This window comes from Mus caroli, chromosome 11 (genome assembly GCF_900094665.2).
Source record: "Mus caroli chromosome 11, CAROLI_EIJ_v1.1, whole genome shotgun sequence".
NCBI classification, from domain to species: Eukaryota; Metazoa; Chordata; class Mammalia; order Rodentia; family Muridae; genus Mus; species Mus caroli.
In genome coordinates this window covers 101,830,924-101,857,394 of record NC_034580.1, presented here as the reverse complement: position 1 = coordinate 101,857,394, position 26,471 = coordinate 101,830,924, and the positions used below count along the sequence as shown (strand labels likewise).

Sequence of the window (26,471 nt, the reverse complement as noted above, 5' to 3'; positions counted from 1 at the left end):
CGTGCGCACACACACACACAAGACCTGGTTACATTTGAGAAACACTTAGGATATATTCATGCTAAATTTTTAAGATAGAAATGTAACTGGGAATCCTGGTTTTTCCCTCAGCTTTCTGCATGGGGTAGCCCTGGGGAGAAAGAATGTGCCAGGTGGGAGTGGGTCTGTCTTAGGTCTGGCGTCCTGGTTATGAGGACAAAATTCATTCTGCTCGGTGCCTTTTTTTGCTCCTTAAGGCCTTCGCTCAGAGGCCCCTCCCTGCATCGTGAGTGTGTGTGAGTGTGTGTGTGTGTTCGTCATAACTCTAGTCTTTCCCATACTGCCGCACTGGCGGTCAGGAAATGCACTGTGAAGCAGTCAGCTTGGAGACTTGAAGGAATGAGGTAGGGATGATCCAGCAAAGGACTCTCCCAACAGGAGCCTCCCTGGAAGGCACTTTAAGACCAACACTTAAACAAGATTCCATCTTGCCCAAATCGGTCGCTCCTTTTCCTCCCAGGAGCCCAAATACATCCAGCAAACAATGAGAAATGGCTCAGCGCCAATGTTTAGTTTATAAGCATGTATTTATTGCCTGCACCACCAAGGAAGCTGCTGCTTACCTTAAAAAGCCCATTAACTTCTGCCAGACGAAAAGTTACCGTAAGGTAATTCCGTTTTTGGTTCTCAACCGTACACTAGACAGCATACCCACCCTCTAAGAAGGCGCCCCCACCCCAATTCTGGCTTCTACCAGTGGGCAGCTCCCAGCATGCTGAGGTGTTCCAGGGACTGCCTTCATGGGCAAGGGATGTGGCTCAGTCATGCTTTGCCTCACAAGGTAAAATACCCCATTTCTCTCCTCCTCTCCGTGAGTCTGGCCAGGCATCCAACAGGAAAGAACCTTTTGTTCCCAGCTTGTAGGAAGTCTGAGCTGGGCTCTTATCTATTCGTAGCATTTCCTGGATAGCAGGCCAGGATCTGCTAAGCTCCCAGCCTTGGTCTTGGCAACAGTCTTAAGTACAGACCTCGACATACACCAGGTCTAGGACTTAAATGAGAAGTTGGAAGGACACAATCTACCCTTAGATTGGTGTCCCTCCTCTGTCTCTCCGTGTGTGTGTGTGTGTGTGTGTGTGTGTGTGTGTGTATCCTGGAGTGGAAAAAATGGGAGGCAAACTGTATCAACAACAGTGTCTATGTGGTCAATGTGGCTGGTGTGCAGATGCGGGAAGGGTAGGGTTATTCCCAGCTTTCCAGTAAAGTGTAAAGTGCCATCTCCGCCCACGAGGGCTGGAAGAGGTGACCCCTGGGTTCCCGGAGCTGAGCTTGGGCCCAGGCCAGGCCTGACACCTAGCGGCCTCCTGGGTTTGGGCATGGGGAGTAGAGAGCGAGAAGCTAGAGACCAGGAACCCGGGCGCCGAACCCGCGCCGCTAACCTTCCCCGCACGCCGGTCCCGAGCCAGTCCCGAGCCAGTCCGGAAGCTGCTGGAGCTCGGGTCCGAAGTGCGGGTCGGTGTAGCCGAGGTGCCCGACCAGTGCGGGCGCCTGGCGGGACTTCCGGCGCAGGTGACCGTCGCCTCCTCGCGCGCGCTACCGCCTCCCCGCCGCCGCCCCGTCTCCATGGCGACGCCGTCGCGCCGAGGCTCGTGGAACCTGCCGAGCGTCCGGGGCGCGGCGCGGCGCGGTGCGGCGCGTGGACGCGCGCAGGCCTGGCGGCGGCGGGACGAGGTAGGCGACCGGGAGGTGGGGAGCCGAGTTCCGCGCGGAGGGGCGGAGGGGACTGCGGCCAGGTGAGGCAGGGCTTCGAGCCGCCCTCCCGCGCGCTCCTGCCCGCACGGACCGGGCGCTGCCCGGCCTGTCCCCTGACGCGGGGGTTCCTGCTGCTGGCACCCGGCAAGGCAGCCGGGGGAGCGCGGGCCGCGTCTGCCCGAGTTAGAATGGGGACTGCTGGTGACTTGAATTCAAGTCCAGGGGCCTGCGTCTGTACTGTAGAACAAAGTGGGTGGGTGTGGACCAATCTGCATTCGCCAAAACTGAGCCCCTACTGTCCCCGCGGCCGGTCCCAGCGCTCTGGTGCGGGCCTGGTGGATCCTCTTTCTCTTCTTCCGCACCCCACCGTCCTCGGGCAGGATAACTAGTTCCTATCCTTGCAGAAAGCCTGGCTTCGTGCTTTGGCCTTGGAAGTGACACAGGTGCTGCCGCCTTTGACTCCTGGAGTGGTAGCCAGGCCACCTCCCCTTTTCCGGTCACTTCTCTTCTTACCCTTACCACCTTTCCTCAGGCGCTGCAGCATCACAAGTCACAGACACTTTTGGTTGCCCTTCTTCTTTTTGTCTTGGCAATTTTCTTTAAGAAAAGCCCCATCTCCGCCACCTGAGTTCTGTCTGGTTCTTAACAAAACAAAAAGCAAAGTGTTCTCACCTCCCTTAGATACCTGGATTGCTCCTCAGCCCTGGGATCTGGGAGGAAAATACTGGACTGCTCCAACCCCACCCCCTTGTAGGAGGAGCTCCTGGAACCAGAAGTAGAATTGCACACAGATGCCATGCCCTGCCATTGTCCCTGGGTAGGCAGAGCCCAGGTTTCTTGAACTCACAGAGGGTAGGCAGAGCCCAGGTTTCTTGAACTCACAGACATCTGAATGCTGGGATTAAAGGCCATGCCAGGCCTTGAACTCCATTTTCTAATCGCCTCACAACTAATTAGAGTACAAGTGGGAATATGAAATTTCAGACATTAAAATTACCACCTATGTCACGTGTGGTGACAAGAGGCTGTGTTCCTAGAATGTGGGAGCCTGATGCAGGGAGACTGAACGTTTAAAGCCAGCAGACCTAGAGAGGGAGGTCTTGTTTTAATGCCCCCTCCCCCCCAACAAGAACTAAAGGCAGCCTGTTTGACAGTCTTCCTCACTCTAGACGTTTGTACTCTATAGGGGGAATGAATGGGTTGGTGGTGGGGCAGGAGGGATCTGGGCATCTTCATGTGTCTGTTGACGTCACTATGACGTTTAGGAGATATTATTTTTGTTCAACTACTGTTTGCTTAGGTCCTAGCCAGGTGGCAGGCACTGTGCTTAAGCACATGTGCATATTTTTTTCCATTTAACTTGTCCGAAGTCCAATGAGGTAGGTCTTAAGGTCCCTCCCCCGCAGTTGAGGAGGCCAGCTCGGAGAATGGACAAGGCCTCTGTGATGGCACACAGTAGGAAACAGTGAAACACACTTTGGATTACATCTTTGTGGCCCGGGCTGCCCTGGAACCCTCAGGTGCCTTAGGTGGTTGGCATTCATGGGGGCCCTTCCTCCATAAAAGTCAATAATGATATTTTCAAATTTCTCTGGTGTAAAGCCAACATACAGACTGGGTTAAAAACATAAACCATTTCAACCCTTAACGTTCAGCTCCTCCCTTCTGAAACGAAGCAGGCTCTTTTATTTTTAACTCTTGGCAAGTTCTGGTGCAGAGGCACACCTGATGCTGACCCTCCTTCCTTCCCCTCGCATCCTGGGTGCCCCGTGCTACCGCTCAGTGTCTTAGGATCTTATCCATCAAGGAAAGCTCTAGACCCTGCCCCCACCACAGTCTTTCCTAACTCAGTTAAAGCCTGCTGCTGATGGGGAGGACTGTGGCCATGCCAGGTTTGCTGCTTCCCTGTGCTCCGCTCTGCCTCCTGGGCTGTTCAGCATGTACATCTGGTACCAGTAATGAGGTTAGGCCTGGTTGCCTTTTAATAAAACACAGTGGGCTTGGAGAAGGAGCGTGATGCTCTGCACAGGTCGAGCCCCGAGGGTAGCCATGTCCCCGTGTGATTACATTAAGTGGGAGCCAGTCTGCAGGTGGCCTGTGGAGATTGGGGGTGTATCTATTTGAACTGTCACAGCCCAGAGATCTGTCACCCCACCCTGAACTTTCAGAAAGAAAGGAGAGTAGCCATGTAAGGGGCCACATGAGCACCAGTTCCTTGCAAAGCTCTGAACTATAGTGCGATGTGTCAAGAGGATGAGGCAGGGGGATATATAGTTAGAAGCCAGCCTGGGTTACACTGTGAGATCATGTTTTGAGAGAAAGGAGAGGGAGGGAAAAGGAGAGAGAACACAGATCTTTGGGAGCAGAGGAAACCCAGGGTCAGGAGTGACCATTTCCAGCCTGAGGAGCGATGAGCTACTGTTGTGCTCTGGAAACACAGAGGAGAGAAGAGCTTACAGAGAGAGCATAGCCAGGGGCTGCGATGCAAACACATGCTTACACGGGAGCAATACACAAGTCCTCTAAAGCTCGCAGATACAGGCTTGTTATAGGCTGAGCAGCTCTGTCCAGAGCCTTGGGGGCATCCATGCCACCCTCCTGCCTCTTGCTTCACCTTGTAGCCTTACCATCAAAGGATGTATTTCCTTTGGTAACGCCAGTCTGGCTCACTCTGTCCCCAGGCTGGTGTCCTCGTTCCCAAGACGGCTTGTCTGGGTGTCCTACCTGAGAGTAGATGGGAAATTAAGATGCTGCCTCTCCCTCCCTCCCCTGGAACACTTTTCTCCCAGAGAGCTGCAGGCAGCCCCTGTGCCTGGCACTAGGGCAGTACTGGGGATGAGTAGGGGCCAGGGAGATTCTCCTATTTATCTGGGGCCACTAAAGCTTTGACTGGCTTAAGTGTTTGGAATGTGTGACAGTGCCACCTTAGTTACTGGGCATTAGGAAGTTCAGAGTCACACTGCTAGCAGGAGACCCAGAGGAGAGAGCCGAAAGGGTGGTGCCCATCTCCTGGTCTGGTGGGGAGGGCCATGCAGGGATAGCTTGGGTTTTTATTGTCCACTCCCCACACCCCACCTTTGGCAGAGCTGGAGACTGAATTTAGGCCTTGAGTATGCCTGGCAAGTGCTCTGCCCTCTATGGCCCTTGTTGTAACATCTGCTACTATTAATACTTGTCTGAAAGCCCCTGCCGGCAGGGCCCACATCTTTCTTGTGGAGTGGCTAGCATTTAACATTGCCCGCTATAAGGAGCAGCAACCAGAGTAGCAGCTATTTGCTGATGGTAACTTTGGGCATGTCCTTTAGTTACTGTCTTTGAGCCCTAACTTTAGTTATTGTCTCTGAGCCCTAATTTTCCCATCAGTCCCATCAGGGTAACACGCTTGTTATGCCTACAGTATTGTTGAGGGTTAAACAGAGAGGGTACAAAGTGCTTGGTTCAGGGTTTGGGGTTCACTGGCTGTCGGGTCCCCGCCCTGCTGGTGCATACAAGCCCTGTCTCACTCTGGGGTGGGTGCAGGGAGCACTTAGGCATTTGCTTCACAGGGAATTCCAGAAGGAATTCTCAGTGGGATGTAAAGCCACCCTCTCACTCACTCCCTTGTGAAGAGACTTTCTCTAGGGTTTCTGCCCATTTCGAGAGAAGACTGACTGGGACAGAAAAAGCAGGCCGTGGCTGGTCAAGTGCCTGACCCCTGCATCCCAGACCTGCCCTTTGTATTCCAGGAGGTCTGAAGAAGCTGCTCCTGCTCTCCTTCCTGATGGGGAGCTAATCAGATTCTGTTGTGCTTCGGGCTCTAAAGAGATGAATCCAATAAGGGAGGAGTGACCTGGAGAGGAGGAGGAGGAGGCAGGACAGAAGACTACAGGGGCACAGCATTCTCTCTCTGTTGGATACCCGAGAGTCTCAGAGAAGGGTGAAGTGACCTTCTTGCCTTTAAGGAGCAGGGCAGGAGACATTTCCCTCAAGAGCATCGTGGGACTAACCTAGAGCAGAACCCAAGAGGGTAAGGAAGTTTTGGGGGAGCCTTGAGGACAGAGGAGGGGCTGGAGCTGCACTTGAAGACAAAGGAGTGAGCAAGGTGCCATTGCCCTGGGGTGAATCTGGGAGGCAGTATAGGCTGCAGGGAGCAGAGGAGGAGGCTGGGCAACACTAGGAGGACCGCACTAACAGCAGGTGTGTTGCTACTGCAGGGGCGGTGAAGCCCCCACGTGGACCTGGTGGGAACATAGTGGGGCTGCAGAAAGATAAGTTAGGATGGTATGGCAGCTGGGGTGATATGACTTACAAAGCTAGGCGTGTCCTGGTGTTTCAGGTAGATTGACTAGGGAGAGGCTAGCAAGGTCTGGTATGGCCGCAGAGATGGCCGAGAGGAAAGGGATAACAGAGACCAGGGAGCCCCTGTGGCGCCGTGTAACCTTCAGTGGACTCCCTGGGCAGGAGCAGGGCAGTCCATGGTTATCTGGGATGTTGTGAGGGAGAGGACACTGATCTTGGATGAGGCTGAAATGTCAGTGGGGTGGGAATCAGAGGGAGGACAAAACTGGCATGGGATTTTGCAGTCACATTGGGAACAGACAAGCATAGCAGCAAGAATTCCAGAAACAGGAGTTTACTCTTGGCCAGGGTTTTAGAAAGAATTCCCACACGACAGGGATAATATGAAAGAAAATGTCAAGAATTTGAGAAAGGGGCTAGCCTGGGTTCATACCAGCCTCCGAGTAGTGCGTATTCTGTGAATGTCGAGAACCAGTCTCCTGAATATTCAGTGTAGGACTGCAGAGCCTGCTGGCAGGAGGTCGGGGCTCAGCTAGAGATCTATAGTGCAGTAGTGTGGAGTTACTGAACCGCTAAGGCAGAAGTGTGTTGATGTACGTGCTAGGCCTGCGCATGAGGATGGGTTAGCAGATGCATGGGGCTGTTTCTACAAAAAAAAAAAAAAAAAAAGTATGTGGCTGTCTGACAGAACCCGCGAGGATGTGGAGGGCTTGCTTTTGTCTGTTTTCAGAGAGTATATTATTAACTGCCTTGGTATTCTTTTCAAATGGAGGTGTTGCTGTCAGAGAATTGGGAGGTGGAGCTGGAGCTGATCAACTGGAGGAGCTGGGGACCCAGGCCCAAGCACGGCTGGGCCAGCACGGGCTCTAGCTAGGGTGGGGAAGTGGCTGCCACAGCTCCTGTTGGCTGCTGCGTGCATCTTCTGGTGCTCACTGCTGCTGGGAGAAGCAGTTGGCTGCGGAGACCAGTCCTGCCTGCCTGTCTAGGGAAGGGACAGTAAGCTGGAGCTCTGATGTCTCTGTGCTGGTGGCATTGGTGGTAGCTTTTGTGTTGAGTCCCAGCCATTGCCAGCACTGAGGCAAAGGGAACAGAGGCCAGAGCCAGCCTGTTCCCCTTCCACCCTCTTTACTTATGGGAACACTGGGGCAATAGGAGAACCTGCAGAAGGGTTGGCCTGAGGTTGGATGTCAAGGGTCTCCTGATGCAGGTGGTGCCTCCTTAAATAGCTGCGTGCCTGCTGTGTCTTCCTGCACAGATCGCCAGCAGTTGAGTAAGGTAGATGGGGACACATGGGTTCAGAATGTGAGGCCACAGTGCTGGGACCTTCGGTTCTGGAAACCTCACCTGAGGGAGGAGAGTACCCCCTCCCACACTTGGTTTGGGAAGGAACTGGAAAGGAGAGGTGGGGGGCGGGGGTGATGGGGGCTAGTGAGCTAGCCTGTGGTCTGGTACAGTGGGGGCAGAAAACAGCTATGTAGAACAAGGGGACCCTCTCTGGTGCGCCCATGTTGACTCGGGGTGAAAGAGCAAAGCTTCTACTTCTCACCCGGGAAGGACTTTCCCAACGACCTGGACAAAGGGGATTTGTTTGTATCTTCAACACATCTGTCAGCCCTGCCCCAGAAAACGCAGGACCTCTGAAAATAGGAACTGTAACCCCGGGGTGGAGGCCATGCTGTCATTAGAACTCAGGATGTTTTCAAACTTGTGCCTTCCCTTGTACACAGAACCCAGGTCAAGTTTGTCTGTGTGGGAAGGCCTGGCCTCCTGCTGATGTGTTCCTGGGATGTTGGGACTCTGCCCAAGGATGTGGTCATGGGTCTTAATGGTGGGAGAGTGAACAGAGGTGTGCACGGCTTAGGCCCTGGGGTGGAAGAGGTGGCAGTCCCGGGGGCAGGTCGTGGGTGGTTCCCTTTAGTGCTCTCTCTCTCTCTCTCTCTTGCAGCTGGGGTCTCAGAATGGAGCACGGTCCTGCATCCGTCCCTGCTGCACTGCCGTACTATGTGGCCTTCTCCCAGCTGCTGGGCCTCACTGTAGTGGCTGTGACTGGTGCGTGGCTGGGTCTGTACCGAGGTGGCATTGCCTGGGAAAGCTCCCTGCAGTTTAATGTGCACCCGCTCTGCATGGTCATAGGCATGATCTTCCTGCAAGGAGATGGTGAGTCCCGCGGGGCTAGCTCCCTCAGCCACTCTCTGTCCCTCAGTTTGTAGCTGTCTTTCAGAGAGGCCATGTACAGGGATCCTGTCACACCAGACACTCCTTCCACTTAGACAAATTAATGATTCTAGACAAGACAGATGAAGAGTCTAGGGAGAGTCCAGGGGGAGTGTGGTTGGAGGGTGATACCTGCTTTCCATCGGTTGCACTGGTACCTGCCTCTGGTTTCAGCAGATGGCATCTCAGGGGCTACAGCTGCCTTCTAGATAGAGCAGGGTCAGACTGGGCTATGAGTTATCTTCAGGGGCAGCTGGAAGTTGGGAAAAGAAGTAGACATACATACATGTGCGTATTGTTTCCTGTGGACCTGGCTGAGCTAGAGGGTCTGTCTGTCCCTGGGGTAAGAGCCAGCAGGTGCTTGGTCTAATAAGCACATCGCCTGTGGGGGCTAGATGGTGGGGAGCGGGGGCTACCGACAGCCACCTCTCAGCAGCAGGTCCTAGAAGGCATCCAGGGGCAGTGGGAATTAGGTAGGATCACATGAAGCCTTGAGAGTAGAGCATTTGGCTGTCAAGAGCAGTGTGTGCCTGTCCAGGAAGGTTCCAGAACTATACTCTGTTAATGGGTACACTGAGTCTGGCCATCACCTCAGTGTGACAGCATGATGAGTCCTAAACACTGAATCACTGGCTTATATCTCAGGCCAAGCAGTTACTCAGGGTGCTCTGCAGAGCCCTGCCTTTGCTGCCCCGATGGTGGCAGAGGTGTGGCGTAGCCTCTTCTCCTGGCCCCTGGGTGTGCATGGGGTAGAAGGACTCAGGGGAACCCTGACCAGGATGGGTGCAAAGTCCTTATGGAATCCTGATTTCTCCTTCAGTTTCTATGTGTGGCAAACCTCGACCGACAAGCTCTTAGCATAGTCTGCTGTCCAGCACAGGCCTACACCTTTACATCTTTCTCTCACTTTCCATAAGCTCTGCTGGTGTACCGTGTCTTCAGAAGAGAAGCCAAACGCACGACCAAGATCTTGCATGGGCTGCTGCACGTCTTCGCCTTCATCATCGCCCTTGTGGGTGAGTTCCTGAGCATAGCGTTTCCTTCTCTACCTGCTGCTTCAGGCTTCAGCAGCTGCTGCTGGACACACACTGTCCCTGCTCCAAGCTGCTTGGCTTTGCCCCTACTCTTCTTCTCACAGGCATCACAGGCAGGGACACTGGGTGCTGGCCATCATCTGGCTGGACCAAAGCCCAGAAGTTCTGGCTAGTGTTTCCCCCCAGGTCTCCCCTCCCTTCTCTTCTCCATGACTAGCCCTGTCCTCACATGGCCCCTGCCTCTGCTCCAGGGTTGGTGGCTGTGTTCGACTACCACAAGAAGAAGGGCTATGCAGACCTGTACAGCTTGCACAGCTGGTGTGGGATCTTAGTCTTTGTTCTGTACTTTGTGCAGGTGAGTCTAGTGCCGTGCCGGCAAGGGCTGGGAGAGGTAAAGGGAGGGCAAATGGGGTTCAGGTGTGCTATGTAGGGCTCATTCTCCAGGGGGCATGTCCAGCAGGGAAAAGAGCAGATGGATTTAGTTGGGTGGTTTTCGGAGGTTGACCTGGGTAGAATCTAGATTCTAGAGGCCAGGGTACCCCAGACTCCTTTATTCCACCCATTGACTATGCACTGTTGAGCTTTGGTGGCCTCCTATTAGGTCCCAGCCAGCTCATGGCTCAGCAGAGCCCTCTCTCCCTTTAGTGGCTCGTGGGTTTCAGCTTCTTCCTGTTCCCTGGAGCTTCATTCTCTCTACGGAGCCGCTACCGCCCTCAGCACATTTTCTTTGGTGCCACCATCTTCCTCTTCTCTGTGGGCACAGCCCTACTGGGCCTGAAGGAGGCCCTGCTGTTTAAATTGGGGTAAGTGTCCTGGAGAGGCAGGGCTCCAGGGCCTTCTGCCTTACTAGAAGCCTCTCTCTGAGCTGGCTTCTCATTGGGAGGGTGGAAGGTTGGGCATCGGGAAACCCGAGGCATCTTTAAGGCCTGGACTACGATTGTCTTAACTGGAACCCTTGGTGGCTTTTCCCTTCACCCTACCCTACAGGACCAAGTACAGCACGTTTGAACCCGAGGGGGTGCTGGCCAATGTGCTAGGCTTGCTGCTGGTCTGTTTTGGGGTGGTTGTGCTCTACATCTTGGCTCAGGCTGACTGGAAGCGGCCTTCTCAGGCTGAAGAGCAAGCCCTCTCCATGGACTTCAAGACACTCACGGAGGGAGACAGCCCCAGTCCCCAGTGATCGCCCTCCTTTGTCCTCTTGGCTCTGTGGGTTTCCAGATATCTTTTTGCTCTTCTCTGCAGACACTGAGTCTTTTAGGTCCAGGAGTGTGAGTGTGGGGCTGTGTTGTTAGTTTAGTGGGGTTCCAGGCTTTGGAGTTGTTCTCAGTCTCCCTTCCTCCCCTTCCTCTCTGAAGCTTTTGATACATCTGTGAGCCCTGAGTAGGCTGTCTGCCTGTACCCGCTGTTGTCCGTTCACATGCAGAAAGCTTGGTTAGGGGATCTGGGGTCAAGCCTGGCCCTGATCCCTATTGGAGCTAGACAATAGCTCCGCCCTCCATGCAGCGGATGGCTGCTGGGGCTGGGCCTGAGGGACTGGCATGGAGAAGTCAGACCGCTGCTTTGTGTATTCAACCCAGGAGTTCCAGCAGCTTGGGAAGCACGTGTCCTTGGCAGTAGAGCAAGTGATATTATGTGTAAAGTATGCTGGTGTTCAGAGGAAGGCTCCCCAGAAAGGTTGACTCTGGCTCCCGAAGGAGCCTTGGCGTGTGGGTTGGCCACAGTCTTAGGCCTTTCTGTTCTTTTAAAATCCCTGATCATTAAATAGGCTTTTCATGGGGAAGGGGATTAGTGATCAAAACTCAGGTAAATACCTGCCCTGGTGGAGGAGGGCAGGCTGCTTGCTCACAGTGAGGGCCTCCTGGCCTCCAGCTGCCCTGGCAGAGTCCCTCCCTTCAGCAGGGGATAAGCTGTAGCTTCCTTCTGCGGGCCAGCCTGGGCAGACTCTGAGAGTGGGAGGCCACACCTCTGGAGTTTTTGGAAGAAGGCTGCTGTTTGCCTTGTTCTCCAGGGGGGCTGCTGGGGTACCCTGGCTTGGGGTGCTCTGTCTTGGTTGAAGCAGCCCTGAGGGATCATGGTCCTCCCAGCCCTGGGTCCATCATCGCTGGACAGTAGGACTGAAGTTGAAGAGAGGAACGGGATTGATCTCCTGCACTTAGCTTCAACCCCCTACTGCCTGTTGCGTTGTTAGCTGAGTCACTGTTTGGCTTGAGTCTAGAGATATTGGGATTAGAGCACTGATCTTGTATTCTCTGGTTTGGCACATGCTCTCTCCTTGTTTTCCTTCTCTCGGGTTTTGAGCCTAACAGTTTGTGACACACATGGTTAACTTAGTGAGGAAATGAATGGTTTCTGAACCTGGCAGTTCTTTTAGGTCACTAGGCTGGCTTTCTCTGTCAGATTTCTAATAACTGCGTGGGTCCTGCTTCTGGTGAGATCTCTTCCCCCAGCTGTGGTGTAGCTCTCTCCCTGATGCTCTCTGACCTTCCCTCCTGTCTCTCCACTTGCTAGGATGGTGAGGTTTGCCTCCAGTTTCAACTGTATATGCTGTAAGGCTAGGAATCTTAGGAGTTCTGTCATCGGTTGGCATACTTGTACAGTCAAATGTTTACATATGGGAGACTCGTCCTTAGAAAAACTAACAAGTACCATTGTGAGTCTCCCTTGCCAGACTACACAGAGAATTAGAATTTAGGTCTGCAATGAGAGTCTGTAAACTAGTCTTTTTGCCAAAGTGTATGATACATGACTAAGGACCAAAGAAAGCCCCCAAGTGGATGTCTGTGGTTTCTTCTGTTTCTTCTGTCTCCTGTGACGTGCAGTGTGTTGTTGGTGCAACAGACGAATCAATAAATGTCTACAGCTGACCGCTTGCCTTCTGTTTTCATTTGCTGAGACAAGAAAAGGAACCAAAGCTTTAAGCTGTCATACATGAAATTCTACTAGAGATGAGAGACGTAGTCCTCAGGTGGGATACAGCAGATAGTGACTGGCAGCGTCTCAGCCCTGGGCTGACCTGTCTGAACCCGGGCAGCTGGACATGCCCAGTACAGTGTCTATTTGACCCTTTCACCATGTGTTTCTGATCCTTACAGAGAGGAGCGAAGCTTTTAAGACAGCTGCGATTAGTGTTAGGTTGCTTTCTATGACTCAGGCAGGCTCTGTGCATATGGAGGATTTAGATGGGTCTCACTGTGCCTACCTATGCATGGTGAGCCTTCTCATTTAAAGCAAGGCGTGGTAGTACATGCCTGTAACCACAGTACATGGCAGGTAGGCAGATGGATCTTGAGGCCAGCCTGGACTACAAGGGCAGACACCATCTTAAATTAACAGGAGGACTCAAAGTGGGAGATCACTTGTGTAGTGTGGGCAAGGCCCTGGGTTCTCTTCTAGTACTACCACCACCACCTCCACCACCACAACAAAACAAGCACAAATACCCTCAATGATACTAACAAAACAAAAAATACCCCAAGGAGATCTAACTGTCTCTCTTTTCCTCCCAAAACATGGTTTCTCTGTGTATCCCTGGGTGTCCTGGAACTCACTCTATAGACCAGGCTGTCCTTGAACTCAAAGCTCTGACTACCTCTGCCTCCCAAGTGCTGGGATTAAAGGCACATGACACTATGCCTGGTCCCAGAGCTCACTATTTAAAAGGTGCTCACAGCAAATCCACTCATAAGGTGTTCTCAGACAATTGTTAAGTTTTATCCTCTTGCTGTTTTTTAGTGTGTAGGAGCCAGAATCAAGCTGGTTTTTCCCTGTAAGTTCAGTGGTTCTCGACCTTTCTAATACTGTGACCCGTTAATAAAGTTTCTCATGCTGTGGTGACCCCCAACCATAAAACTATTTTTGTTGCTACTTCATAACTAATTTTGTTACTATTGTGAATCATAATGTAAATATCTATGTCTTCTGATGGTGTTAGGTGACCCTGTGAAGGGGTCATTCAACCCAAAGAGGTTGCAACCCACAGGAACCAAGGCTTAAACCAAGGCTTCCTTGTGGACCTTCACTTACTTAAAGTAAGCACAGGGTTTAGCACATGCACAAGGTGTCAGTGTTAGATGCAGGCTGCCCAGTGTATGCGCTAGGTCCCATCTGATTTCTCGTTTCGGGGTTATTCCTAAATCCTGTGTTCTCATTGTGAATTTCCAAATGATTCCAGACACAGGAGGTCAAGGTTACACTACCTCTGTCTTCTGTGCTGATTTAAATGACAGCAAGCTCACTCTAGCTGCCTTTGGAATCTTGAGAGGTTGAACTTGAACCATGTGTGGCAGGGTCTGCAGTTTGACTTGGTGCCTATGCTTCTCTCAGTGTCCTTCAGCTTGTTTTCTCCTTGATCCCCCTTTTGAGAAAAGCAGCAGCAGGGCAGATCACTTCTGAGCTCTGCCTTGGCCTCTGTGACCACATGAAAATCCAACTCTCAGAATCTGCTTTGGCACACGCACTGTGGAGAAAGCAAAGCCACACGAAATCAGGAATTTCCCTGATTCTGGCTTTTAAAACCACTTATGGTAAACCCTTGCCAACTCTAACAGTGACCAATCTGGAAAGATGTCCATTGGAATAACAGTGGCATGAGTGTACCAATCACTTTCTGACTGGATTTAAGGCCTGCTCCACAGATAGTCATGCCTGGTATGACTGGCTCAAGAACTTGTGGTTGGCTGGGCATTGGCCCTAAAGGAGAATAATTTTTTTGTTTGTTAAATGGACATAGTATGAAATTGCTTTCTAAATACTTAGGCAGCTCACAGGATAAGCTTCATTTTGCAGTGGATGGCAGTTATATAAAGAGTGATCAAAATGCAGAGAATAATATCCTGCCATCTCCTTGAGGCTCGGGGATCATGATGGGATCATGAAGTATGTGTGTGTGTGTGTGTGTGTGTGTGTGTGTGTGTATAGAAAGATCCTACATGCCAAGGGCTGCTGCACAACTCACAGCAACTGTGGTTGCCAGCACATGACCTGCACAAGCTCAAGCCTGCCAAACATCCAAGCATGCAGTGAGGGAGGGGCTGATGAGGTAAGGTCCAACCCCCTAGTGGAGGCACTATTAGCAACTGATGGCTTCTGTGGGAAGGCCAGTCAGTTTTCTTCAGTGATGTGGCCCTCGCTAGGTTGCTCTTTCACTCAGCACATTCTTGCAACACTAACTGGACACAATGGGTTTAAAAACAAACTGGGAAGGAGATCTGGGATGAGTCAAGGTCTGGGGAGCCCTTCTCATATATGTATGGAATTCCCAGTAAGTAAAAACCATTATTAACGAGCCATTCATGAAGCAGCAGCTCAGCAGATGACTCTGCGGCTTTAGTTAATTGTTGGGCAGATCTGTGAGAGAGCCACACTGCCTCCAGAGGGCTGGGAAAGGCATGAAGAAGCAAGTTTGGAGGCTGTGGAAGTAACTTTTTTTTTTTTTTTTTTTAAACTTCCTCCCATACTTGGCCCATGTTTGATGGAGCAGCCTATGATGTTTCAAGCCATGTCCTTTCAATACTTTTAAGCAAATAATGGTTCACACAGGGAGGCCTCGCTTCAGAAGACCACTGGTGCTGTGATGAAAGACATCTTTGCTGCTGTGTGTCAAATCCCTAGCTCAGCGTGTGGGTATAACCCAGCCCAGGGAAATGACTGAGACTTCTTTTGGTCCTTTTACATGAGCCTACCAGGCCTGATTTTGTCTTACTCCTGGGAACACAGTGACTCAGTCATGAGGGGCTCCAAGTTCCCCCAACCTGCCTTTTAAGCTATCCTGCTCCACTCGCTGCCTCTGGCTTCTGCCTGATTTTCCCCAGCCCAGTGGAGGAGTATGTACAGTTCTTTCATAGATCAGCACCGGAGAGCATCTATCCAAATGGTCACCAAAAGGCAGCTAGTAAGGGAAGAAGTTATGAGGGACTTCTGGGAACCTATGAGGACATCGGCTACTCGCTGATTCATGGAGTGGATGCCTATCTAGAAATACTCTTTTAAGGATTACTTTTTCTAAACGCTACCTGTTCTATTCTTTTGATGCCCCAAAGCTGGAGTTTTGTGAACCACTTTCTTTTCTTTCTTTTTTTTGAGTTGTTAATGAAGCAAACAGTTATCAGACCTAGATGTGAGTTCTCTTAGAATCTTTTCTTATTTATGAAGGTGATTTTGGTATACAGGCTAGCTGGCTGTGCCTATCCTGGAGTTTTCCTGCTTTCTCAGATTTTAGTTGTTTGGGAATTGGGTTTAGATGCCCAGTAGGATCAATGGTGTCATTGTTAGTCATGGTGGAAGGTCAGTCTGGAGAAGTCACACCTCTCAAGCAGCACACGGCATGGCCCTTGGAGTGAAGGTGGCAGCAGACTGATTCTTGAGAACTGGGCAGCCTGATGGCTGACAGGCTGGGTGGGTGGGGCTGCTGACATAATCTGGTGTCCTTGCTTGTCTCTCAAGTAGACAGGTTTCAGTGATGCAGGCAAGGCTCGCCCCACTTAAAAGGTCCTGAGAGTTTTAGGATGCAGTAAGCAGTAAGCTTTCTGGTCACATTGCAGCTCTTGAACTCTATAGCTAGACCTGGAGACATCCAGATGGATTCCTGAAGAAAATAAAGTACTGGGAGCTGAGTGAGGGTCTTGAGTTTGACTGACAAGCTAGTCTCTGGAGCTACAGCACAGGTTGCATCCCATCCTTGGACTTAGCATCTCTAAACCCAACAGTTAGGCTGGCAGCATACTGCACGCTTGGATTTTGGCAAGGTGGTAATGTTGGGGTGAGTTTCAGCTACCAAAATTGAAGCAACTGGCAATAGTATGTGCCTGTGTCCTCAACTACTTGGGAGGCCGAGGCAAAAGGATCACTTGAGTCTAGAAGTTTATGGCCAGCCTCAGAAAACACAGCAAGACCATGTATTAATCAGTCACAAACTCCAAACAAACAAAACATGATGGGGATGCAGCACTCCTGTGTAGCTGCTGCTGAGAAAAAGGCTCCCTTTAACTCCACACATAGCCAGGCTTCACTGAGGTCCCAGAACCATCCTGAGCCAAAAGCTCCCTCAAGTGCATGTGATCAGTGTCCACCTCAGAGGAGACACACAACAACTCGGAAGAGACACAGGGAGGCATGCTTCCGTGCAGCAGAGCAAACAAGTCATCAGGAATCTGGCCGCAGCCTTGACTTTGGTGTTCTCCCTTGGGGGAGGGGGCATCCTCAGCACTGCCCTTTCAGTTAGGGGTGAGCATGGAAGTCAGCTCCCTGGATAGAGCAAGGAAGGAGAAAAGCAGCAGACACCAGGTTTCTCCAAGTGTTGACCATTTATAAATACGTACATTTGCTTTCATACATACAGTTCATTGTACAGATGACGCTCTGTATACATGGGGCAGGAAAATGCATTCATTTGAACTTTTCACATCTATCTCACACAGCTCACATGTACAGACAATAAAACTGTTCAAGCAAGTACAGTAGAGAAAATGTCTTCCTTATTCACGGGGCTGGAGGCCTCCGCTGGGTGTGGGTCATCCCCACTGCACGAGTTCACGACCGTGTGGTGTTTGATATATCAGGATAGAGAACAAACATGCATTGGATAATATACTGTACAGAGAAAGTCCTTTACATCTGAGTTATAGAAAACCTAAAGGAAAACTAAGTGCATTAAAGCTTTTTCCAGCAAGTGTCTTGAAAGGACAGCAAAGAGGAATAATCAAAATCATATTAGTACAAATCACTCTTTAATTGTAGACTGTACATGTCTGTACTAATTAAAATCATCTTGGGTTTGGAGGAGACAGAACAGAGAGACAGATGCTGTGCTAGATGGAAGGGAGGCCATGCCTGAGAATGGCACCTGCCCTGGGCCCCACAGGGAACCGGCCCAACTCAGCAGGAATCAGTCAAATGTCAGGAACAAAACAAACAAAGCAAAGCAAAGCAAAGCAAAGCAAAGCAAAGCAAAGCAAAGCAAAGCAAAGCAAAGCAAAGCAAAAAAGCAAAGCAGGACAGGAAGTAGAACTTACAGGATTTCCAAAATAACTTTGAATGAAGTGGATATCTAGAGCCAACATCTCTAATCCCCCCTCCCCCAGTGAATGGGTACACAGTAAGGCAGGTACATTCAAGTACGGAATTTTCCAGAATTAACTCTCTGTCTGGTCCTGGGGATTGAAGGGAGTGAGTTGAGTCCTAGCCAGATTTTCTGGTTAGTGGTTAGCAAAGGAAAAAATCCAGCCATCAAGTGCTACAGAAACAAAGCAGCTAGGCCACGTCCTTCCCACGGAGTAGGTCTATCTGAAACCAGGAGATGGTGCTGGCTGGCATCTGTGTGCAGCCAGCTGTAGCCTGACTGGTCAGCTTAGTGTAGGGATCACGATAGTCAGCAGGAAGAAATGAGATGACAGGGTGAGGAAACATGAGAGTAACACTTGATTTTTGGTGTCCAATTATACGTTCATTTGGTACTGACTTTCAAAGCTCTGACTGTGGCCATCACGTGGCCACAAGCATCTCAGGGTGGCTCAGCTGCTGTGAGGCATTGGACACCGAAATGAAGGTTACCAACACTTCAGCCCTTGAGTGGTCTGTATTACAAAAAGAGTTGATGAAGACCCAGTGAATATTCAAGTAGCTCTGCACAGTGGCTCCACCAGCCCCGTTGTGCTTGTGTCCAGGCCCCTAGCCAGCTGCCTTTTCTTGGGAGCAGCCAGAGCTGAGTTCAAGGCATTGCATGGTGAAGGTTTCCATGACGCGTCTTTGTAGGTAGCTCTTACCCTAAGCCCTTTGTTCATTGTTAGTCATGGTAGATGGTCAGTCTGGAATTCCCAGAGGAAAAGGAGAAGTCACACCTCTCAACAAGCACGAGGCAGGGCAGTATGGCCCTCAGAATAAAGGCGGTAGAAGACCCCTTCTTGAGAACTGGGCAGCCTGAGGGCAGACAGGTAGGGTGGGTGGGGCTGCTGAGCGTTCAGAGGCTCAACAAGAGATGGGCACAGAGGCAGCATATCCTGCCACCTGGGGAGCCTGTTCCATTGTGTGGCAAAGATTCAGTGAGCAACTGGTTTTGTCCAAGGCATTTCTGCAGTAGAAAAATAACCATCTTTAATCAACCACCCAACTGTGATTCTTCTGGAGTTATAAAGGCCGGAGGCTGAGTGAACTGAGAGGAACGGTTTCTAACGGGGAGAAAGGGAGCACAATGTAACCTCGCAAACGTGGTGTCCAGAGTCTGCCTCGCTACAGGGGCATGGCTGCAGGAAGCCCCCTCAGGCTTGTGTTCACTTCTTCCTGAACCTCTAGTCTGTGGGCCCCCGCCAGCTGCACTGGCAGCAGCTCCACGAAGCCATTCTTTGTAACCAGGTAAGTATGATGCAGAGTCACAGTGACACCTAGTGGTAGAGTACGGTGAAGCACAAGTGACATCCACATATCCCACTGCATATGACTAAACTCTAAGGAAAAATACTTATGGATATTAAATTAGATACTGGTTTAAAATTTTTCTATTGGGTATATCTCTGAAATATAAAAATACCAATATTTAGAGGGAATCATAAACTACTATACAATATAAGGGAGGAGAACACCTTTCTCTAAGCTGTTCTGTTTATAATAATTTAGGAAAAGTGATAATCCAGGCTTAACTAAAATCAGCAAACTTGGATATCTGGGCAACAACCTGGGATACTGTACACAATTCTAATGAGTGGAATTTTCCTGAGCCATCAAGTTTAAGTTAAACACATCTAGAAAGGGGCACCTGGGAGAGGAACGAGAGGGGTTGTGCTCTATTAACTTGGGACTAATAGTGCACGACTGCAACCTGGACAGACACAACAGCAGATACAAAATGATCTCCATTTGTCCATGCCGAATTCTCATGTTACAGAGGTTTTCCCTTTACTTTGTAAATAAACAATAATTTTAATTGTTACTTGTGTGCCTTACTGATCCAGTAAATAAATGAACCATGTCTCAGGAGTCCCTAAGAAAATTGCTGGAAAAGCACTTTAAAATCACTGCAAATGTTTTCTTGTGTTTAAAAATCCTTACTCTTTGAGGCTTATATACAACGTTATTTCTTGTGCTATAAATGCTGTGGCCCACTGCTTGATTTCTTTCCTTGTATTGTTTTTCTTGAAAAACACACTAGAGACAAGAGTGACTCTAATTTCTAATGAAGACATTACTCACACTTAAATATCCAGTATTTATCAGAGTTACAAATTCAAACAGTAAAGTGCACCCATTTATAGACATGATGTGATGGAAACCCACTAGTGCAAGAATTGGGGGCAAAGGAACATGTTTGGGTGAGAAACCTACAAGCTGAAGTTTGTCACCTGTCTCTACTTAAGGGTGATGTGAATTGAGTGATAAGAATTTGCCAGTTTCATTTAAGATTTGTCTTCCATCCTGAAGCCATATGTGTCTGGCAAATGTTCATTGTTGGGAAGGGAGGGGCACATTTAAAATACAGTACTAAGATCAACCATGGCAGTGAAGTAGCAAAGCAGGGCAGGCAGTCTGCATCCAGGGAAGATGCTTGTCTCCTGCCTCAGGAAGCTCCCATCGGTGGTCTTTAGTCAAAACCCGCTCGCTCCAGTAGTGGCATGCACTCTCTCTCACAATGGACAGGAAATAATTGTGGTTTGACACTGCTATTTCAGGTGGGGGTAGAGACGCTAACTCTCTTACTTTTCCTGGGAAAATGAAGGACCCTGGGTAATAGTGGCAGCTGTGGTGTATTTTTAGGACTGCATGGCATTCTAACCCACCTGGGCAGATAAGGTGGTAAGGGCGGCTTTCCAAACAGGCGGGAACACTTTACTAATGAACTGTAGGAGCTCCCTCAGAGGTGGTTCAGGTAAGATACAATGTGATGCAGAGACCAGCAGAGCTGTGTCCAGGCCACAAGGGGACTCGAGAGGCTGCGGTTCCCAGCTATAGGCTGACCCCACAGCTATAAGCTTCTTCCAGATGGGAGAGATGAAGATAAAGACAGGTGGATGGTCAGGTAGGGAGAAATAACCAGTGCCTATCCTAGTCTAGGAGGATGGGGCAGTTCTATATCAGAGTAAAAGCAGTTCTGCTTACAGAGATGAATTCTGATCTGTTTTAGGCTTGGGGGGCCTGGGGTCCATCTACTGGCAGAGTCTAAATCAGTGATGAAAGGTTTCTGATTTCAGTGTCATGCTCTGCATGACTTCAGATCCTATCAGAGAACTGCATTCCAAACAGATCACAGCTGGATTTGGTTCAAGAAACTGTCCTTCCTGCAGCCCTTCACTAGTGAGAAATGCTCCCTAAGAACATGGTAGCAACAAGCAACATGGTTACTTTGCTGTGCCTGTGGCTTGGTTTTGAGAACTGAGTGCTCCCAGAGATGGTACTGTGCTACAGCTTTGGTTCCTGTGTCCTTGATGCCTACCTCACAGTTGTCTCAGCTTTTCAAAAATCAGGTTAGCAAACAGCCACAAGACGAATGGAAACGGAGGGAGGAAAAGGCCTACTACCAATCTCATGCCCCTACCCAGTGCTCAGAGCAATCTGTAACACTTTTGGCTGTTTCTGATTTTCAAAGATTACCATTTAATACTCCTAGATAAAAGAGACAATTCCTTTAACAGAGAATAATGAAACCAGAGGTCTTAAAATGCAATTAGTTAACAGCCAGCATGGAATGTAGTGGCCTGGGTGGAAACCCTGGGATGGGTCTTACAGTCCCAAGAGAACCCAAGCAGGTTCTGGAAGAAACTCTTTACCCTACCATCTTGGTTTGAGACAATGAACGTCAGCTGAACGCAGTCTGGCTCCAGGTGAAAGTGCATCGAGTAGGGACAGCAGCCAGACCTCAGAGGTTGTTCGGGGCTTTTTGTGATCTAAAATGCAGACTTGACACAGCTTTCTCTTGGTGAGAAGCAAGAACAATCTTTCCCCCTTTCTCCTCCTTTCTCCATACTTATTCCCTTCTCTAGCCGTGGAAAATCAGCAGCCTTTAGTGGCTGTTAGTTAAAGCCTAGAGAATACCTCTTGGTGAGTACTTTAAAAATACCAACAGTTCTCCTGGAATTTCCTTGGCTAATCAGGGCTGGATGTTTATTAAAAGTTCCCCAAACACTTCTTGGAAAACCAACATAGTAACATTTCAGATAATTATAGTGGGCTTTTCTTCCAATCAATTTAGCGTCTTTCTTTCTCTCTCTCTCTTCCTTTCTTTCTTTCTCTTTCCTTCCTTCCTTCTTTCTTCCTTTCTCTCTTACTCTTTCTCTCTCACTCTCCCTAGACCCCTTTGTCCCAGAGGAGGACCAGCAATAAAGTAAATGAAGATTCTAGAGCTGCCACCTGCAGGGAGCTGGAGTCTGGGGAGAAGACCATGGCACAGCGATGCATTGGGGCTGGCCATGTGAACACTGAGGAAGGATGCAAGGACAGAAAGGCATCACACGTGTCCTAACGCTTCTAGAAGAAAACAAACAAGAACATCTTACTTTTTTAAAAAGGAAAAAGACATTCACACAACAAGAACATCAGTGAAAGCGATTGTCTCCTGGAAAAAGCCGACCAGTATGTCTGATCTCCCTGGTTAAAGCTCACGGCACGAAATCTCCTCGTTGGTGTTGGAAGAGAGGGAGAGAGCATGTGGCTGGGGCACGGACCCGAGAAACTGAAGTCCTGGCTCACCAGAGGCCAGCTTCCCAGTCAGCTGCATGCAAAGGATTTCAACATGTGGGCTGTCACCTCTGAACACCACACAGAAACTACATGAGAAATTAAGCCAGAGAACTACCTCAGATGTGGAAACCAAGCCTGAAAATGTGCAGTGAAAACATATGGGTCTCACTCCAACAAATGTCTCTTAAACATTAGACTCCACAAATGGTCTCTTTGGTTTGATAGGCGATGTCTGCCCTTGTCGAGAGTCCCGAGACAATTGCCTGTACAGGTTGTCCTGGTATGCCTGAGCCACTGGTAGGGTCCGAGCCACCTTCACATCAGGATAAGAGGAGGCCTGGCTGACTCTTTCCAAGAGGTCTCCACGAGACCCATTAGCCAGCATCCCATGGGGGCTGTAGTAATCGTCCTCCAGCAAATGGCCATTCTGTGCATTGTTGGTTTTGTTATAAAAGGCAATGTTGCTGATGGATGATGGTGGACTGAAGGATTCAGGCTGAGGCAGGTTGCCTGGAGACGTGGGACTGAGAACCGTATCCACTGATGAGACTGCCCAGGTCCGATTCTGCTGGTGAAGGTGGGGGTACTGTTGAGTCCGGGCTGTTTTATCTATGATCCCCATGAATGGTGTGGTCCTGGATCGGGTAGGCTCACTAGGGTAACCTCCCTGAGTGGGAGATACTGGTGATAGCTCATCACATGACCTATCATATGCCGGTTTTAGTGGGATCTCCATTTGCTGAATTGAAGAAGAAGGCCGGAAGGTGGGAGTCAGGTTGGAGGTGGATGAGATGCTATTGCTGGATGGAGAAAAGCGCAGGCCCACACTCTGCGAGTGCAGCAGCGGCCTGGGAGTTGGTGGGTGGGGCTTGATTTCATTAGGGTTGACACTGATAGGTCTTCTGATTAAATGTGACACATCGGGGGAACCCAGCTGGCTGGAGGAACGCTCCAGATCTAGTTTTGAGTGACAGACTGGATAATATGACGCTGATTGGCTACGCCCAATCTGTGGTGTCTGGCTGTACCTCATACCACCTCGATAGGCAGAGGAGGGTCGCTGTGGCAGGTCTTCTTTGGTCAATCCTCCATGCTGACAGATGGCACCAGCACTCAGACTGGCTTGGACATGCTGTACAGGTCTCCCATCTCCTACAATCCCCCCTATTGATCCCTGATAAACCAATCGGCTCTGACTTACTCCCATGTCTCCTTGTGAAGATTGGTATTTACTGGCCATTGAATGGGCTACTTGACCATAGGCTCCAGTTGGGATTACAGTGCTTGAATGAACTGCTGAGCTAGGCTGGTTACTTCTTACAATCTGGGCCTTGGCAGGCTGTAGCCTGAGACCTTGCTGGGGAACTGCCACTGGAAGCTGAGGCATCTGGTAGGGCCGCTGGGTCATCTTGGATAGTGGAGATTTTGGTCTGCCAGGAAGCTGACTCACATTTGTTTCTTGCTGATAGCGTACAGGTGAGCCAGACTGGGATCTATAGACACTCATACTCTCAGCTGGAGGACTGGCCCTATACTGAGGGCCTCTACGGAGAGGGGAAGGGGGAGGGCTAGGGTATTCCTTGCTTTGCCCTCCCACAGGAGGTGGGCTGAACCGGTAAGATGCACCCTGATGAGCTGGGGAAGTATGTGGTGGGCTAGGCCTGTAATGAGAGTTCTGGTGAGTTGGAGAAAGAGCAGGCGAAGTGGACTGATAACCTTGTCTAGTGGGGGAACCTACAGAACTATTGGACCGGAAGTCAAAAACCTGATGAGAGCCAAGAGGTGAGCTAGAGATGTAGGCCGAGTCCCGATGGGCTGGAGAGGAGGGTGGGCTCTGGATTACTGGGAGCCCCTGACTGGGGCGAGCCTCTGTCTGGAGGCCAATAGAAACATTTTCAACATCTTGTTCCAAGTATTCCTCCTCAAATATGTCCTGTACAGAGTATATATCTTCATGCTGGGGCTCAGGCTCTGTTTCTTCCTCTGGCAACTCCTGCGGAGGCTGCTGGGGTGCGGGTGGTGGTTGCTGTTGCTGCTGCTGCTGCATCTGTCTGCACTCTTCCTCCACTCGCATCAGAAGCCTCTGGATCTCACGGTTGTTTGGACATAGCTTGATGGCCTCTTTCAGGTCCTCTAGGGCTGCTGCAAACTGTCTGCTTGACAAAATGCAAACACAAGAATGGGAGTTATTCAGGTTATTCAGAATGAACAGGAATCACCAGCAGCAGAGAACATGGCCACCAATTCAGAGAACTGCATCAGGTAGCATTTGGGGGACTCAAGAGGGTCTAGTTCAGTTTGACTTATAAGGAAGGAAACAGAGGCTGTTATTCTCGAAGAGTTTTGAATGAGTTCCTAGACATTTTGGCTTTTATCTTCCTTCTGGCCTCTCTGGGATTAATAGAGAATGTCTTCATCAGGTCAGTCCAGACAGGCCCTTCGGGAAGATCTTAGTGCCCAAGTACAGCCTAGGCAGTAAGAGGGTTGGTTGGGGTTGTCATTTACAGTGTCACTGTCAAATACCTTAGGAACAAAGCAGTAACTGTAGTGTTTAAAAATATTTCTGATCCAGTGTAAATTTTTTTTTTTTTTTTGTGTGTGGAAGGGGTTTGAGAGAGGGTCTCTCTATGTAGCCCTGGCAATCCTGGAACTTGCTATGTAGACCAGGCTGGTCTTGAACTAGAGAGATCCTCCTGCCTCTGCCCTGAGTGCTGGGATTAAAGTGCATGAATTATCATGGCCAGATGATCTTGTGAAATAAAAAAAAAAAAAACTCTCAATATTTTGGTCTAAACTTCAGGCCTCTTACATCCTAGGTGTGGTGCCTGTCTTCAGTCCCTTTTGCCCATCACTTAACAGTACTGTGTATCTTTCTGCTAGGTCACAGCCCACATGAGTCAGTTTGCTGATCAGGTGACCAAGAGTGGAGCTGAGCTTACTCCAACAAGACCCTTATTTACAAATGAGGAAACGAACCATGGAGATATTCCTATCCTCCCGACTAAAACTACCTGGGGAGTGGACAACTCACCTAGTGGCAAAGGAACAGTCCCACACGGAGAGGATGTGACAGCCAGCTTTCTATAAAAATGCTATGACTTTAGCTAGATCACTGCTTTCAGTGTCACTAGCTTTGTTTTGATTTTTGCAGACAAATCCCCCCTGGGTTATAGCATCAAACCCCAAACAGTTCCTTCCCAGGCATGGGAGAAGGCTGGGTGATGGGCAGAGGCATCAAGGACAATGGCAGTTCTCAGATCCCTCTGGAGGCTCTGTTACTCAGTGGCCAAAACAGCAGACGGGCACAAGGAATGGTGCCATCTCAGTCCTGGCAGCAGGACCTCGTGTGTGTGTGTGTGTGTCTCTGTCTGTCTCTGTGTGTGTGTGTGTCTGTGTGTGTGTGTCTGTCTTTGTGTGTGTCTCTGTCTGTGTGTGTGTGTGTGTGTGTCTGTCTTTGTGTGTGTCTCTGTCTGTCTGTCTCTGTGTGTGTCTCTGTCTGTCTGTCTCTGTGTGTGTGTGTGTCTGTCTTTGTGTGTGTCTCTGTCTGTCTGTCTCTCTGTGTGTGTGTCTGTCTGTCTTTGTGTGTGTCTCTGTGTGTGTGTGTGTCTGTCTGTCTGTCTCTGTGTGTGTGTGTGTCTGTCTTTGTGTGTGTCTCTGTGTGTGTGTGTCTGTCTGTCTGTCTCTGTGTGTGTCTGTGTGTTTAGGTGAAGAGGGCAATGCCTTCAGACTTAGGAGACCCCTCTGTTGAGGACTAAATAATCTGGGAGTCCTCAATGCCTGTAGGAAAGGAAAGTAAGAGTGTGTGACTGTCCTGTTCTTCCTGTTGAGAAGGCACAGGGGAGGTTTGGCTTAAGTGGCTTCCTCTTTACTTCATCATTATCTCGTCATGCCATTGGCTTGAGGCTGAAAAGTGACTGACACATGACACAAGCTTCCTGGAAGGAAGTGCCATTTTCCATTTTACCTTTCTCCTAAAGTGCCCAGGAGAAGTGCTGTTTGTGAGCAGTGCCCTGCCTGCAAAGCCTGGCCCTGAGAGTTGGCAAGGGCAGGCACATTGGGTGCACACATCCCAGGGTGGCCTATCACCTTAGACACATTTTCAGACACTGCTGTTTCTCACCCTCCCTTGCCTCACCTGCTGCTTCGTTTTGCCCTTGCTCTCGCATAGTATGCTTCATAAGATTTCGGTTTCAGCTCCAGGGCCTTAGTAGCAAATTCCTCCGCCATTCCAAAATCCTGTCATTACAATAGGTGTGCAGATGAGTCATTGCAGAGATACACAAAAAGACAACTTGGGAATAAAACAAATGGTAAGTTCAATCCTTTGACACCGGTCGATGGAATGCCTGGGGCTCATGACATGCCTGCCATGGCTCTACCCATGTAGCCCACAGACTGAAAATCCCCCCTGCCTTCCTCTGCTGTGTGTCTCAGAAAGCACTAATGGAACTTTACTTGTCCAAAGTGTTAAAACACTTTTTGGATTTCTAGCTGTTCTTGATACCCCCAGAAGCCAAATGCCAGCCCTCTGTAGTGAGGATCCTAAAGTTGAAG

The 26,471-nt window shown here is 49.9% G+C and overlaps 2 protein-coding genes across 9 annotated transcripts in view; one reads left to right on the top strand and one right to left on the bottom strand.

The window, feature by feature from the left end:
- Nucleotides 1-1,319: 1,319 nt before the first annotated feature.
- On the top strand, nt 1,320-12,122 carry LOC110305198 (cytochrome b561). 2 transcript variants are annotated; one of them, XM_029483005.1, is made up of 7 exons: nt 1,320-1,710; nt 5,457-5,737; nt 7,955-8,166; nt 9,141-9,239; nt 9,509-9,612; nt 9,903-10,060; nt 10,245-12,122. In XM_029483005.1, exons 3-7 carry the CDS (start codon nt 7,968-7,970, stop codon nt 10,435-10,437), a joined length of 753 nt encoding a protein of 250 aa, XP_029338865.1. In that variant the 5' UTR covers nt 1,320-1,710; nt 5,457-5,737; nt 7,955-7,967; the 3' UTR covers nt 10,438-12,122. The 2 variants fall into 2 exon arrangements, with proteins under 2 accessions (XP_029338865.1, XP_021032682.1); XM_021177023.2 differs by lacking the exon at nt 5,457-5,737.
- A 4,421-nt stretch (nt 12,123-16,543) lies between these two features.
- Nucleotides 16,544-26,471, bottom strand: part of Tanc2 (tetratricopeptide repeat, ankyrin repeat and coiled-coil containing 2) — a 316,075-nt gene continuing 306,147 nt past the window's right edge. For all 7 annotated transcript variants that reach the window (XM_029484218.1, XM_029484219.1, XM_029484220.1 and 4 more), the window contains 2 exons: nt 26,053-26,153; nt 16,544-24,070 (listed from right to left, as the gene is read on the bottom strand). In XM_029484218.1, coding sequence (XP_029340078.1) covers nt 22,102-24,070; nt 26,053-26,153 — 2,070 coding nt within the window. In that variant the 3' untranslated portion in view covers nt 16,544-22,101. The remainder of the gene's footprint in view (nt 24,071-26,052; nt 26,154-26,471) is intronic.

Excerpts from the sequence above, each read along its gene's own strand:
- LOC110305198 (XM_021177023.2), top strand. The coding sequence starts at position 7,968 with ATGGAGCACGGTCCTGCATCCGTCCCTGCTGCACTGCCGTACTATGTG. Across the intron at positions 8,167-9,140 it reads GATCTTCCTGCAAGGAGATG|CTCTGCTGGTGTACCGTGTC; the intron begins GTGAGTCCCGCG and ends ACTTTCCATAAG. Across the intron at positions 9,240-9,508 it reads CTTCATCATCGCCCTTGTGG|GGTTGGTGGCTGTGTTCGAC; the intron begins GTGAGTTCCTGA and ends CCTCTGCTCCAG.